Source organism: Humulus lupulus, chromosome 9 (genome assembly GCF_963169125.1).
Source record: "Humulus lupulus chromosome 9, drHumLupu1.1, whole genome shotgun sequence".
Taxonomy (NCBI): domain Eukaryota; kingdom Viridiplantae; phylum Streptophyta; class Magnoliopsida; order Rosales; family Cannabaceae; genus Humulus; species Humulus lupulus.
Window position 1 is genome coordinate 19,669,840 of NC_084801.1, and position 16,155 is coordinate 19,685,994.

The 16,155-nt window shown below is 43.8% G+C and overlaps 1 protein-coding gene across 1 annotated transcript; it reads right to left on the reverse strand.

The window, feature by feature from the left end:
- Positions 1-14,821: 14,821 nt before the first annotated feature.
- LOC133799487 (uncharacterized) lies at positions 14,822-15,598 on the reverse strand. The gene has a single exon (XM_062237501.1). The coding sequence runs from the start codon at positions 15,596-15,598 to the stop codon at positions 14,822-14,824; it is 777 nt and encodes a 258-aa protein (XP_062093485.1).
- Between the last annotated feature and the right edge of the window lie 557 nt (positions 15,599-16,155).

Below are 16,155 nucleotides of genomic sequence, written 5' to 3' on the forward strand. Positions count from 1 at the left end.
AATTATACGAATAAATAGGACGGATTAGTGTAAATGGGTAAACTGTAATATGAAAAGAATTGTAATTTAGACTTTGGGAAACTAATAGCAGTAGAAAGATGGTCACTCCCTTTCTTTTTAGGTGGTTCGAAGGTTAAAATCCCTCTAGTCCACCAGTCGATATTATTGATATCTCTTGACTATTTTCTTACAATATGCCTTGTTACAAAAATCTCCCAACCCTTTGCACTACCCAGGGTCTTGGTATTTATAGGAAGATGATACCTGGGTAGGTATTGGGATCATCCCATGACCTCCTCATCCATCAGAACTTTTATGTGACACTATTGATTAATTCCTAAACCTGACAGTGAAGTGTGTTCTAATCAATAGGTAAGGAGGGATTTGGGCCGCATGGCCCAAATCAGGCGTGGGATGTCTAAATACGCATGTTTATATTGCGCATCCGAGAAATCAGGACTAAAATAGACATGTGATGTCTGATATATGCACGTTTATATTGCGTGGTTGACTTTACAAGGATTCGGGTGTTAGATCTCTGCCGCATCACGAGCTTAATGTGGCGCCAGCTCGTGACACTCATACTGCTGACACAATGCCTCCGAGTAGCAGTTATCTCTCTAATCAGCTCAGGCTGGATAGATGGAGGCCCATATCAAACAGCTCCGGGTGGACGATTGACACGTGGAAGATCAAATTAGGCCCTTCTCTAGCTCGCCACCGTGTGTGGATATTTAGGGCGTACATTTGCCCCCCAAGCCCCTGTTCGTGACCCATGACGTTATCTGTGACCTTCACAGCGGGGGCTTTTATGTTTCCCTTTCGACTCTTCATGTTTCGCCCACTGCGTGGGTATCAGACACGTGGAGCACCGTGGTTGGCGACTGTTCGGTTTCCAAGAATTGCATTAAATGGCCTAGCCTACTTTCGACCGTCGTTTCGCCTCTCGAGTTATGACCCTTGTATCTCGCATTAATTTTATCGAACGGTCCTTGTTTGTTTATGCCTCTTACGCATATATAAGGTTGGCCATCTTCCGAATTAGCCACCCTTCATTTGAAATTTTTTCCCCATTTTCTCTCTTTTTAGTCTCAGAAGCTTTTCTTCTTCCGGTCGTCATCCCAGAGATCCCTACGTTCTCGCTAGAAGAGTTTCTTCCTCAGTCCAGCTTTAAGGATTCCACCAGGACTCTGATTCCTACACTTTTTGTGACTTTCACACGGAAAATACACTATAAGTCCTCTGCCTGTTGCATGTTTTGATCTTTCCATTTCTCTGTTAGGTAGACCTCTTTCTTAGTTGCACACTGTAGGTTGTTTTTGGCTAGTTTTTGGTGCATAGGTTTTGATCCTAGGCATATCGACTATTTGAGAACATGTCTAGGAATGCGATGCTCGTGACAAGATAATTTCTGGGTAGCTTTAGGGAATGTCTGTTCGGAGAATGGAAGGTGAGAGGTTTCTAGGGTACCAAACCGGATAGCTTAGGGGTCACGCTTCCTAGGCAGTTTTGCTTTTTAAAACTTTCCCTCCAAGGCAAGCACTATCGTGACCCTTCTGACACACAGATCCCGAGCAATCAGGGATCCGTTGGAAACGTGGGGGCATGGCCATGGCAACGTGTGGCTTCACATATCGCGGGCTGAGATTTCCTTAGCCTGTGTACAAAAATCATTTATCGCGCTATATTCCCTTTTCTATATTTAGGTCGCCTATTTAAAATTTTCTTCGTTCTTGTTCGGTAAGCGACCAGATGAGACCCAGGAAGAACATACCCAAGAAGAGCATGGCTGGCTCGTCATCCCAGCAGTCCAGCAAGGGGAAGGAGATTGCGGTGGAGCCTCCCATCCCCCAATTCGGTCCCATGGTGGAGAAAGAGGTCGAGGTAGGACCTGACGCTTTCTTTGAGGCAGAGAGGCTAGTCTCGAAGATTACGACCCATGGGAGGGTCAATAAGATCCTGCTGTCCCACAACATCAAAGTTGGGACAGGCGCTCTTGTTGCCCTACCTCCCCTAGAGGGCGAGAGGAGCTGCACGTCTCTTGATGAGGAGTTCGCGGCTTGGAGTGACGAACACCTCAAGGTCGGGGCCTTCCTACCTCTGGACCAGTACTTCACGAATTTCCTGAATTACGTGAAGTTGGCTCCCTTCCAACTACCCCCTAACTCCTACCGTCTGCTGGCAGGGTGAGGTACCTCTTCCTGAGGCATGAGTGGGAGGTCCCCACACCAGCAGACATCCTTTACTTTTTCTGCCTCAAATCCAGCCCGGACCAATGGAGGCGAGGTGACAGGTTCTACTATTTGACCCGTTTTCCCAACTCTCCTGCAGTCATCGAGCTGCCCAGCCATCCCAACAACTTCAAGGACCAGTTCTTCATGTCGACGGGGTTTCGCAACTGCGAGTATCACTATTTCAACCGTCCCCGTAATTTCTCTCTATTCTCAGCTCGCGAAATCACCATATTACTTTATTTATTTTTGCGCGTACTGACTTGAATATCATCGTGCAGCCATTTTTGCGAGGACGACCAAATCCGTGACCCTTGGGGGTCAATACGAAACCTTGGTGGGGCTTCCGCCAAGTGTGAAAGACTACCTCCATCTCGTGTCTAATGAGACGATGCTAGTGTGTAAGTTAATTTCTGCGGGCCAGATGCTGGCCTTGAGAAGGACGCGGGCTAATCAACCAGTAGCCTGTGAGTTGGTGCTTATCCCCGAAGGGGATGCCGCTGACGGTGACGACGACGAGTCGGACGAAGAAGACGAGGTGTCGCTCGTGCGGTGAAGGCGAGCTACTGAGGCTACTCAGGGCCTCGACGTGGATCGGGTTCAGTCGGGGGCAGCAGCTGGCCTCTCCGGCCAAGGTAACCCATACCTGTTTAGGGACTTAGACAGGGCTACCGCAGACCTAAGGCTTGCTAGGTTTAACCTCAACCAGCTCGTACATCGTCGTCGAGATGACCCAGACCTTAACATAACCCTGCTCCAGTGTGTAGATCAACTAGTGTTACGTCGTGATATGGGCCGTCCTAGGGCACTGTAGTAGTAGACAACACCTTGTCCTTTAGGTTGGCCCTCCCTCCTAAAGGGTGTAGTCACTACATAGAGGAGTCCAGTCTTGAGGTGGATTCGGACCCAGAGCCCCCTCTTATCCGTGAAGTAATAAACTTAAGCTCCCCTATAGAAGCTCCGAGGCTGAAGGTCGTGGCAATAGATTCCTCTTCTAGCTCGGAGAGTAGGACTTTTCCAATACACCTTTTAGATTTCTCTTGTAATAAAGTAATTTTACATGTATACTAACATTCCTTTCTTTTTTTTTTCCAGCGAGGAGATGGCACACTCCAGAGACAACGCTCTGCGATCCATCTTCTAGGGGGGAATCCTCCCTCCAGATCGTTCGGGCCACTGGTTAAGAGACCCTGACTAGCCAAGAAGACTCCTCCCCCAGGGACCACCTCCAAGTCTCCTGCCAAGGGGAGGGGCCCGGTCCCTAAAGCCACAAAGAACATGCCCCCACCTTCCCCGCGACCTCCAGCCCCTACTCGAGAACATGAGGCACCAGTTGGAACCCTGCCAGTCATCCCTCCCACCATGCGCATTCTGGTTAACGCCCAGGATCTGGATAACATCCCCGAGACTTTCCGAGGGACGGTCTATGAGATCGGGCGCTATATGGTGGATCATTATTACAAGGCCACCCCGAGGGACTTGAGGGAGATCGGGGCGAGGAGCCCCGAGAATGTCATGGAGTCTGCGTTGGGGATGAACCTCACGGTAAGTTTACTTAATTAAATTTCTTTGCTTTCTTCCCAGCACGTGCCGTACTATCTATGTCTTTGCAGACGGCTTTGGCTCTACACCGCAGCATAGCTCGATCCAGGGCCAAGATTGACGAGCTCAGGGGAGAGCTCCAAATTGCTCAGGCCGCTCTCGCGTCTGCCCAACAGCAAGAGCAAAGTGCCAAGGTCGCCTTGACGTCCGCCAAAGAAAGCGAGAAGTCCGTACAGGCCACTTTGGCCACTGCGAAGGCCGAGCACGAGGAGGCCAAAGTTAAGCAGTTGGAAGGTCGAGACCGCCACCGGGGCAGAGAGGGCATCTTCCAGCTCCTCCATGGAGGCCATGCTCTACCATTGCTGGGCCTTCAACCAAGATGGCGACTTCTCCTTCCTGGCGCATGAGGTGTGGGAGTCGTTCCTTGAGAAGTTCAAAGCCCGTCTTCAATAGGAGCCTCCTTCTGAGACTGGGGAGACTTCCGCTGCTGGCGAGCAAGAGACCGAGGGGGTGACCTCATTGGAGCGGCCTGGGGGGCCTAGAAATTTGTATTTTTCTTTTATTTTCTTGTATTTAAAGGTTGATCGGTTACGACGTGGATTGAATGGGATTGGAAATACAGCCTGAGCATTTTGGATGCCGTGATAAGGAAGAACGCCATCTTTTCCATCATCAGATATCTAGATTTAGCTCCGAGGAGCCTCTTGCTAATGTAGCAGACTGGCTTCTGAGACCGGTCCTCCTCACGAACCAGCACAGCGCTGGCTGCATCTTCCGTTACAGCCAGGTAAAGAAAAAGAGGCTCTCTTGTTGTTGGTTTAGATAACACGGGCGGTTCAGCTAAATGTGCTTTTAGGTCAAGGAAAGCATGCTCGCCCTCATCAGTCCACTTGAACTTTTTATTTCCCCGGAGCAGTTTATAGAATGGCAAACACTTGTCAGTCGATTTGGAAATGAACCGATTAAAGGGTGCCACCCTTCCTGTTAGACTCTGGATGTCTTTTCGTGACGGGGGTGATGGCATTTTGAGTAGCGACCTGATTTTATCGAGGTTCACCTCTATTCTTCTAGTATTGACTATGAAACCCAGAAATTTCCCTAACGCCACCCTGAAGGTACATTTTTGGGGATTCAGCCTTATGCCGTACTGTCTTAAAATCTTAAAACATTCCTTTAGATCGGGGACATGATTATTGGCAATTTTTGACTTGACCAACATGTCGTCAACATACACTTTCATATTTTTCCCGATCTAATTAGCAAACATCCTATTGACCAATCTCTGATACGTGGCTCCCGCATTCTTCAACCCGAAGGACATGACCTTGTAACAGTAAACGTTAGTTAGGGTCATGAAGCTAGTGTGCTCTTGGTCTGCAGGATTTGTGGAGATCTGGTTATAACTCGAGTATGCATCCATGAAGGACATGAGATCGTGCCCCGCTGTGGAATTAACCAATTGGTTAATTCTCGGAAAGGGGAAGCAATTTTTGGGGCAGGCTTTATTCAGATCGGAAAAGTTGATACACGTCCGACTCTTCCCGTTGTGCTTTGGGACCAAAACAGGATTGGAAACCCAGATTGGGTATTTTGCCTCACGAATAAAGCCGCACTTTAAAAGTCGAGCTACTTCCTCTTCTAGGGCCTCAGCTCGGGTCGTGCCCATGCGCCTTTGTTTCTGGGACCTCGCAGGTACGTTTTTGTCTAAGTTTAGGGTGTGCACGATGACGCTTGGGCTGATCCCTATCATGAGACTAGGCGAACACATCTAGATTCTCTTGCAGAAATCTCAGCAGCTCCATCTTTCTCTCCTCACCTAGGTTTTTTCCGAGCTTTACCACCTTCGAGGGGTCTTTCGGATCGATGCTCACCTCTTCGAGTTCTTCGATGGCCTGGAGTTCAGATCTATCCTTGCCTATCCTGGGGTCGATATCATCATTCAAGGTGATACCTTCCCCCTTGGCTTCCTGAGGTTATTCTATCTCAGGAATAGATCCTACTTCCTGAGATTCCTCATTTCCGCTTTGAATGGTCATCGTCTGCTACCCGGGTCATGATTTTTCCTTCATGGAAATGCTATAGCATTCCCTGGCAGTGAGCTGATCACCTCGGACCGTACATATCCCCATAGAGGAGGGGAATTTTGACTGCGAGATGGCGGATAGAAGTTATAGCCTCAAATGCCATCAATGTAGGCCGGCCGAGAATAGCATCGTACGCGGTGGGACAATCGATAACCATGAACTCGAGGAGCATTGATACCATTCGGGGACCCTCCCCAAGGTTATTACTAGCTCGATTGTGCCTATTACAGCCAATCCTTCTCCGAAAAACCCATACAACATCATGGAGGTGGCCCTTAGCTCGGTTACGGGCAATCCCATTTTCTCCAGCGTAGACCAGAATAGCAGGTTCACCGAACTCCCATTATCGACTAGTATCCTCCTAACTCTTCGGTTGGCGAGCTGGGCAGTTATGACTAGAGGATTGTTATGGGGGAACTGTACGTGACCAGCGTCCTCCTCGGTAAAAATGATTGGTTGCCTCTCCAATCGTTGTTGTTTGGGTAGATGCTGCTCCGGGATGAATTCCACTCCGTTATGAGCCTTCAACTCATTGACATATCTCTTCTGGGCACTTCTGCTCGTGCTGGCGAAATGGGGACCTCCGGAGATTGTGCATATCTCTCCTCCTATTATAGGAAGAGGGGTATCCTGACTTATTCGGGGTCCGGACTGATTTGCCGGAGCTTTCGGGGCTGGCTGACTAGCAGGAACCCGGTTCCGCGCGTATTGAGGCAAAGGTCCAGCTCTGATGAGTGTCTCAATCTCATCCTTCAAATGCCTACAATCGTCAATGTTGTGGCCAATGTCATTGTGGAATCGACAGAACTTGGAAGGGTTCTTCTTGGCCTTCTGGTGTTTCAAAGGCTCCGACTTTTTCCAGGGGAGGCGGGCAGAATTTGCTAGGAAAATGTGTTCCCTAGTATTTGTAAGCTCGGTATAAGCTGCATAGACTGGCTTAAACTTTTTCGCGGGCTTGTTCTTCTTTGGACCGTGCTGGCCGCCCTCGCCACTCCCCTTTCTCTTGGCCCCGCCCCCTTGGTTATTCTGGGTAACGGTTTAAGTCATTTTCACGACATCCGTTTCCGCTCCAACGGGCTGATAAAGGGTTTGGCTGGTTCCCGCGACTGATGCTCGCGCCTCTTCCAGGTTTATCCATTCCTGGGCCTTGTTCAGGAATTCATCCACGGTGCTGACACCTCTTCTCTGGATTTCTTTCCACAACCCGCCTCCAGCGAGGATTCCAGTCCTCAAAGCCATAAGCTTGGAACTATCGTCAGCGTCCTTGTCTTGAGCCGCAATGTTTGTGAACCTGCTCAGGTAAGCTTTTAAAGGTTCCCCAGGCTGTTGCTTCACGTTTGCCAGGGTGTCAGCATTGACGCGGGCAGCTTGAGAAGCTCGGAATGCCCTCTTGAAGTCGGTAGAAAAAATCTTCCACGAGCTGATGGAATGCTTTTTGCACTGCTTGAACCACTGCCTAGCTGGCTCGATCAAGGTGGAAGGGAATATCAAACACCTCAGCTCGGGTCCGATATTATGGGCCATCATTAGGGTATTGAACATACCCAAATGATCCCAAGGGTCTCCATCTCCATCAAATTTAGACAAGTGGGGCATCCAAAAACCCGGTGGGTACATTGTGGCCGCTATGTTGGAGGCAAACAGTTCGAGTTCATCCCTCGAGTCATACTCGTCCTTCTCCTTTTCTGACAAGAGCTTCTTCAGTAGCTCCTCCATCTGAGCAAGACATTCTAGGGTCTAGTCCTTAATCCCTTGGTTGTTCTGGGGCTGTCCAATGGCTCCAGTTCCATTGTGCACGTTAGGCGAGTTATTGTCCCTCCAAGCTTGAGCTGGGTTAGGTGGGACATTCCCACTGTCACATACTTCGGAAAGACCAGCATGACTTCCATTTCTGGCCGGATTCCCCCTATGTGAGTTAAGGCGATCTCGAAGGTCGGCCCTCGAGGTGGCTCAAGGGCTTTGCACCGAACTTAGGCGATTGTGCAGGTCTCCACCGAATTTTCCACTTTGGTGGCTCTCGATCCAGTAGCTCCTGTTGGAAAAGCTTGGAGCCCGCTACTGGGGGTGAGGATCCCAGACCTCCCCGCGTGCTCGGGGGTGATGGGAAGGATCGGCATGAGGAGGATTTATTCTGCTGCTCCCGTGTGTCAGAATGTCCCAAACTGGACGAGGAGGAGATGGGTCTCTTATTGGTGACAGGGGATGCCTAACTGGCAAAGCGATCCTAGTCCCATTCGGGCGGATCAAATTAGCTAGCGGTCGTTCTACTCTACCGTCTCTAGCATCCTGCGCCCAGCGGTCTGACTGCGGCACGAGAGGGCTAGCCGGAGCAGGCTATCTGTGCGAGCCTTCCCCGGATCTCCTTCACGAGCTGCCACGAGCCCTTCTGGGCGCGTTTGACGGTGGAGTCGAGCTAGGAGTCGAGGTTCTGACTAATCGGCTGAATTGCTGATTGGCCCTGGGAAACTTCTCAAACCTAGCTTCCTGATTATGGTGTGACATGGGTGCAGAACTCGAGGTTGAGGTTCTGACTTACTGACTGGGTCTGGGCCGATTATCCTTGCGGGACATGCGAGTCCCACTTTGCCTCTTTCCGATGTTAACGTCGGTTGCAAGAGGGGGTAGCCAGGCCAAGACTTCTTCGATTTTCTTACTTGCTCTGGATAGCTGACCCATAAATTGTATGTTCTCCATCTCTACCGCCGTCAGGTAACCCGGGTTCAGATTTGGCGGTTGGGGCGCTGAACTTCTGGTGTCGTCCTGGCCCATCGGCTGCTTTCCCAATCATTGCGGGATCTCAGGGTTTGGTTCATCGAATATGGCGGCATGGTGGGTCTCCTACCCATCATGTTGATCTGCCTCGTTACCATGCCTCAACCGAGTAACCACAATGATCAGGTTTTTGTGATTGCACCAATCTAAATCCTCTTAACGAAAGCACCAATCTGTTGACGCGATTTTTCGCCAATAGGTAATTGTACGAATAAATAGGACAGATTAGTGCAAATGGGTAAACCATAATATGAAAAGAATTGTAATTTAGACTTTGGGAAACTAATAGCAGTAGAAAGATGGTCACTCCCTTTATTTTTAGGCGGTTCGAAGGTTAAAATCCCTCTAGTCCACCAGTCAATATTATTGATATCTCTTGACTATTTTCTTAGAAAGTGCCTTGTTTCAAAAATCACCTAATCCTTTGCACTACCCAGGGTCTTGGTACTTATAGGAAGATGATACCTGGGTAGGTATTGGGGTCATCCCGTGACCTCCTCATCCATCAGATCATTTATATGACACTATTGATTAATTCCTAAACTTGACAGTGAAGTGTGGTCTAATCAATAGGTAAGGAGGGATTTAGGCCGCATGGCCCAAATCAGGCGTGGGATGTCTGAATATGCACGTTTATATTGCGCATCTGAGAAATCAAGACTAAAACAGACATGTGATGTCTGATATATGCAATGTTTATATTGCGTGATTGACTTTACAAGGATTCAGACGTTAGATCTCTGGCGTACCACGAGTTTAATGTGGCGCCAGCTCGTGACACTCATACTGCTGACACGATGCCTCCGAGTAGCAGTTATCTCTCTAATCAGCTTGAGCTGGATAGATGGAGGCCCGTAACAAACAGCTCCGGGCGGACGATTGACACATGGCAGATCGAATTAGGCCTTTCTCTAGCTCGCCACAGTGCACGGATATTTAGGGTGTACAGTATATAATTATTTATAAATGCACAATGACCATTTAAAATAAATTATTATTATAATAAAATAAATTAATATTATAATCTATGCTAGTTGGAGAGACAAAATGAAAGAAAGTCCATATCTTTGAGGGAAACTCCATGAATTTACCCAATTTTATAGGCTAATACTAACTCTAACCTCATTTTAATGTTTCTCATGTTTTTAACCTTATACCCATGTGAAATGACTAACCTACCCTTATTAACATTAGGGCTTCTTCCTCCCTTTTTTTCCCTTCCCATTTCGTTTCCAGCCACATTCTCTCTCTTACCCATTTTGTTTTCAGCCCCTTTTACTCTCACAAAGAGAACAAACACTCTTCCTTCTCTCTCTCTCAAATCTACCACAGCCCCCATCCCCTCTGCTTGCTCCCGACCCCATGAACCCACATTGTTGCCTCGCCGTGCTCCGCAGTCATATTGTCGAGCCCACGTTGCCGAAGCCCAAGGTATACAACACCTAAGACCCCACGCTCCCTTTGCAAGCCCGATACCCTAGCCCAAGGTATTGTTGTTATATTATTTATGACTCCTTTGTTTATTTTGATTTTGTCATATTGATGCTTTGAGATTTGATGGTTGTGGTTGGAAACATGTTAGAAGAAGGTAAGGTTTGGACTTTGGTTAAATTTCTAACTACTTGAGGCATGTTTTAATTTGGTGTGAATAATGAGTGAATTTAGTGTGAATCATGTGTGAAGTGAAGTTGTTGTGAACCGTGTGTAATTTTAGTGTGTGAAATTGGTGTGAACCATGTGTGATTGTGGTGAATTTAATGTGAACCATGTATGAAGTGAAGTTGGTGTGAACCATGTGTGATTTCAGTGTGAACAATGTGTGAATTTGGTGTGAATAGTGTGTGAACGATGTTCCGAATTTATGGTGAATTATGTATGATTCATGTGTGATTTCAGTGTGAATAGATTTAGTGTGAATAGTGTGTGAACGATGTTCTGAATTTATGGTGAACTATGTGTGAATGATGTGTGAACCATGTGTGAATTTGGTGTGAATAGTGTGTGAACAATGTGTGAACCATGTTTTGAAATTATGGTGAACAATGTGAGAATGATGTGTGAACCATGTGTGAATTTGGTGTTAATGGTGTGTGAACCATGTTCTGAATTTATGGTGAATAATTTGTGAATTATAAAGGGAAACTACACTAACTAACCCTATTATAAAAATGCACGGCCTCAATTTCTATTGTGTATATATCTCTTTTTGTTTATTGGAATAAATTTATTAGCATATTATATATGATATATGAGTGAAAATCAATTATGGAAGGAACTTGTAACTCAAATGCACTAGTTTGTTATCAAATATATGAATGAGTATTATCAAATTCCAAACATGCTCAAAGTAGCTAAAGAATAGGTACTATATTTATCTCCATTGGTTTGAATTGAATCCTCATGGAATGTGTACTTCACAACAATTTATGATCTTTTAATGTATATATGTGAATTTAATTGAAAAACTAGTATCTTTTAATGATATAGAAAAACTCATTTCATTTCTGCAGAATGTAAGTAATATTTTTTTAGTTTTTGGGTTTTTTGATTGAGAAATATCTTAGCTCAAGCAAGACCAACAGTGGGATGTTTATGGATTATTATGGGTATATATTTGTTAAATACTAATTTTGTTAGAATTTTGTGTGAACAAGAGGTGAATTTAGTGTGAACTATGTCTGAATTTGGTGTGAATTATGTGTGAGGTTGGTGTGAATTTGGGAGAGCTATGTGTGAACCATGTGTGAATAATGTGTGAACCATACGTGAATCATGTGTGAATAAGTGAATAATATGTGTGAATTTGGGGTGAACTATGTCTGAACAAGGTGTAGATTTGGTGTGAACCGTGTGTGATTTTAGTGTGAACCATGTGTGATTTTAGTGTGGACCGTGTGTGAAGAAAGTGTGAATATATTTGAGTTCTGTATTAAGCGCTTATTTAATTTACCTTTTCAGATGTCACTCCTTATGCTTCCTCCTGAAAGGCATTATACATCAAAGGCTGCGTATAGGGGAGGGAGCATTATGAGTACAATAATAACGAAGTTCACGACATTTGACTTGTTGGAACGAGCGAAACAATCACCGTTCAAGCAATTCTTCTTAGCTCCGCCTCTACAATATTCTAGAGTTATTATTCACCAGTTACTGCTTAGGAGAGTTGTTGGTAGAGGAAAGAACGAATAATGCTTAAATTTTAATATTTGTGGTCAGAATACAAGGTTTGAAATTAGTGAATTTGGTTTGATCACTGGATTGAATTGTGGAATTTCTTTGGATCAGGCAAATTATAAAGAAATGGCCAAGAGTAAAAGACTTCTCCAGACATACTTGAACAATAAAGAATGTTTGTCTTCTGAAGAGTTAGAAGATGGATTCAAAATGTGCGATGTGAAAGAAGATGTATGGAAATTAGGTCTATGTTTTTTTGGTAGACTCTCTTTTATTACCTAGAGAATCAAAGAAGAAATGATTTATTGATGTCCTTTCCATGGTGGAAAATGAAGATGACTTCTTCAACTATCCTTGGGGGAGATTATCGTACGAGAAGACATTATTCGGCTTGAAAAAGGATATGAAAAGGCAAAAGAGAAAAAGACTAGCACCTCAGTACACAATTTATGGTTATGTCATTGCTCTGCAATATTGGGCCTATGAAATTTTTACAAAGTTCGCTGCATTTGCGGATCAACAACCCATTGCCTTTCCATGAATGCTTAGCTATTCAGGGCATAAAATGATGGAAGAGAAAGATATTGAAGTTGTATTCAAGAAAAAAAGCGTAAGTTGTTGAGATTTTATTTGAGTTTGTGATTTATAAGTAATGTTTATACCTTATTAATTTATTATTTTGTTGCAGGACCTTGTGAAGGTCACGCTCAATCCTAGACCCAAAGGGAAAGAATTTCATGAATCTATTATTCAAGGAAAAAATGAGCTACTCATGGGTTGTGTTATTAGCTTTGTAGACAATGATGTGGAATTGGAGTTTGAAAGGGAAGAATGCGAGGAACTTCCCATAAAGCCTGATGTAGCAGATGGGCATCGTCACGAGCAAGACCAGAAAGAGATACCAACTCCAATTAACACCCACCATGAAAATTTGTTAGCTGATGTTGACACTTTGAAAAGTAACCAACAAAGAATGGAGGAGAAGTTGGATTATCTAATTGATTGGTGCTCTCACAACGTAAAGGTAGTGATTCTGAGGATTCAGTATCAGATGGGAATCTTGCTTCACCACACCATACATATATTGTGGAGCACGTTGTTGGAGAAGATAGCCCTAGATGTAAGGTGGTATCTCCTGAAGATATGGGTGGGGTGGAATTCAAGAGAAGGAGGGTTCCAACGAAAAGAATTTTTGGTGCCGAGTTTACTGATCCAACTAGGAAGAATTTGAAAGCAAAGGCAATTGTAACTTATCCTTGTGAAATTAATCCCCTACATCCATATGACGAAAAGCAAATGAGACATTTTAAGAAATGGGTAATTGGTTTAAAAAAGAATGATACACCTATTTCTCTCATGGCTGGTTCGTGCACAACGAAATGGTTTATTCAGCTACTTACACCACGTACATGGCTTGACGGACTGGTAAGACTATTGAAATAATTTTTTTTTAAAATATATATAATTTGAATGTGATGTATATATACTTATAATATTTGGCATGCAACACATTGATGCAGCTTCAGGGTTGATGAAAGAACGAGTGTAAACTTACAATAAGACTTACTCCGAAAGATTCACCATCGTGGATTTTATGTTCCAACAGTTCTTCAAACCACATTGGAAAAAAATCAATAAGAGGAAAATCAAATCACGCTACATTTGGCCAAAAGAAGTGCTTGATTACTTGGTAGGTGATTATAACAATTTCAATAGGAGTTGGAAAGACATTGACGATGTATTTACCCCGATTAATTTTTTTGGGACACATTGGGTGTTGTTAGAGATATCATTGACAAGCTATCTTATAAAAACTTATGACTCTGATATCACTGTGGTCTCCAACAAGGAGTTTGAGAATAAAATGAGCAGATGGGGAAAAATGCTACCATATCTAATTCAATCCAGTGGGCTATTAAGCCATAGGAAAGATGCCCAACTACAAGCAGAGAAAGTGCGTTTTGAGTTCACAAGACTTGGCACAGAAAAAATGCCACAAACCAAAACTAGGTATAACTCTGTTAACCATATTTATATTGTAAATAATCACTATGGTCTTCCAATAATTAAAAAACTTTATTTCCTTTGCAGTGGCGATTGTGGTGTATATGTCATCAAACATCTGGAGTACTTGCTAGCCAAAAAACCGTTATCCGAAGTAAACGACAACAACATGGATTTCTTTAGAAAAAAGACTTGTTTAGATTTGTTTTACCATAACTTACAACCATAGTTGTCTTTTATTTAAATATATGTATCTTATTTTTGAATGTATGAAGAAACTATGTCAACTATGTCAACTTTGTCACTTTTATCTTATTAAGTTATGTGTGCATTAGGTGTGAATTAAGTGTGAACCAGGTGTCAATTATGTGTGAACCGCATGTGAAATATGTGTGAATCATGTGTGATTTACGTGCATGTATGAATTATGTGTGTCCGAAACAACAAACTTTAACACAAAAAGTCGTATTACTAAACCAATCTAAAAATTCAAATTCCTCAATTGAAGAGTACAAAGTAAAACAATCAAAGTACAAATTAAGCATGTCTAGACGGCAGGAGAAAAACAGTGGTGCACGTCACTCAATTGTGGCCCAGGACACCACATCTACTACATCTACATTGTTTGGTATTCTTATCACCCTTTGATAAACGTCATTTCTTCTTTCAACGACCAGCCTTCTGCTTCACTAAAGGAGGAGCTATCATCACACTTCCTATGTCATTTGGTATCACTCAAGATTCTTCATTACCCAGCGTATATACAGATCCACCATAGGATGACAACCACGCTTCAACTGTGTAGAATCGGGAGCATAAAGTGTATGGACTAATGCCACGATCTCAAGCACCAGCTAGAGCGTGTTCATAAGGAAGACCTGTCAAATCAAATCTTCTACAACTACATTTTTTCCTCCTCAGGTCGACATCTCCATCAAGATCACCATCCAATACTGCTATTTCATAATGACTAGACGAAAAAGGGAACGAGGTAGTGGACTTGTTTGCTAACTTTCACAAATCAGCTTCCACTTCTGTGGCAAGAGGACCTATAGCCGTTGATGCTGTAATTCGACGCTCGAAAAACCATTTTTGTAAAGTGTGCCTCATAAATTCCATGAGACAAGTAATTGGCCACCCACGTGCCTTAGCAATGACATTGTTCCAGCTTTCGACAATACCTGTAGTCATTAAATTATAACGATGACAAGGAAAGAAAGAACGAGCCCACTTTTCAAAACCCACTTGATTCTCTAAGTATTGAGCAATTGCAAGATCTTTGAATTTAATCTTCTCAAAATGGCGTAAAAACTCTCGCTTTCTATAAGCTTTCGCTGCAAGGAAGAATTCTTCATGGCAATGGTCAGTTTTGAACTTCGCACGGATATTCATGCTAACATGATGTATACAAGCACCGTGGTGTGGCTCAGGAAATTTTTTAGTCAAGGCACTTACTATACTAGTATGTCTATTAAACACGAATACTAGATTCTCTACTTCACTAATCGCTTCCTTCAACCTTAGTAGAAAATACAACCTTGAGTCATTTTTCTCTGAGTCAACTACTGAAAATGCAATTGGATATATTTTCTTGTTAGCATCTTGTCCCATGGCACATAACAAAGTACCTCCACACCGAGTAGTCAAGAAGGCTCCATATACACATATAACTGGACGAATATATGTTTTAAACCCCATTATAGGAACACCTAAGGCCATGAAGCAATATTTGAACCTACCTTCATTGTCCATCTGCGAATGAGTAACATTTCCAGGATTTCTTTGCTCCATCATGTATAGAAATGAGGGAAGTTTCTGAAATGATGATTCTGGTGTACCTCTTATGTATGCCAATGCATGCTCTCGACACCTCTATGCTTTAGCATAGCTCATATGAACTCCATATGATAAACTCATATCTTTTACAATTGACCTTGGCTTGTAATTAACATCATCACCCTCAAATTCTCTCCTTATGACATGTCCAATAAGCCATGGGGATGCCTGACGGTGATCTTTATGTTGAAGATCCAATGAGCATGTGTGTTCACAAGTACATCATTGCAGGTAGGCCTATCAATATTTTCATTATCATCTTAGCTTAATGCATCACTGTTATCATCATCACAATTGTCTTCATTGCCATCAATGCAAAAATGATCATTCAGTTTGGTTTCAACTAGAGGAATAGTATACAACTCATGTGTTTTAGTAACCAAAGGATCGTTACTTCTCTTCTCTACAGTAGACACACATAGGAGTGTCCGATGATTGATAGATGTTCCTATCTCATCAAGAAAAAAAGCAACATCATCATCATTACTAATCAAAGATGGAGGAATACCTTT

Coding starts and splice junctions, on each gene's coding strand:
- LOC133799487 (XM_062237501.1), bottom strand. CDS start 15,598: ATGGAGCAAAGAAATCCTGGAAATGTTACTCATTCGCAGATGGACAAT.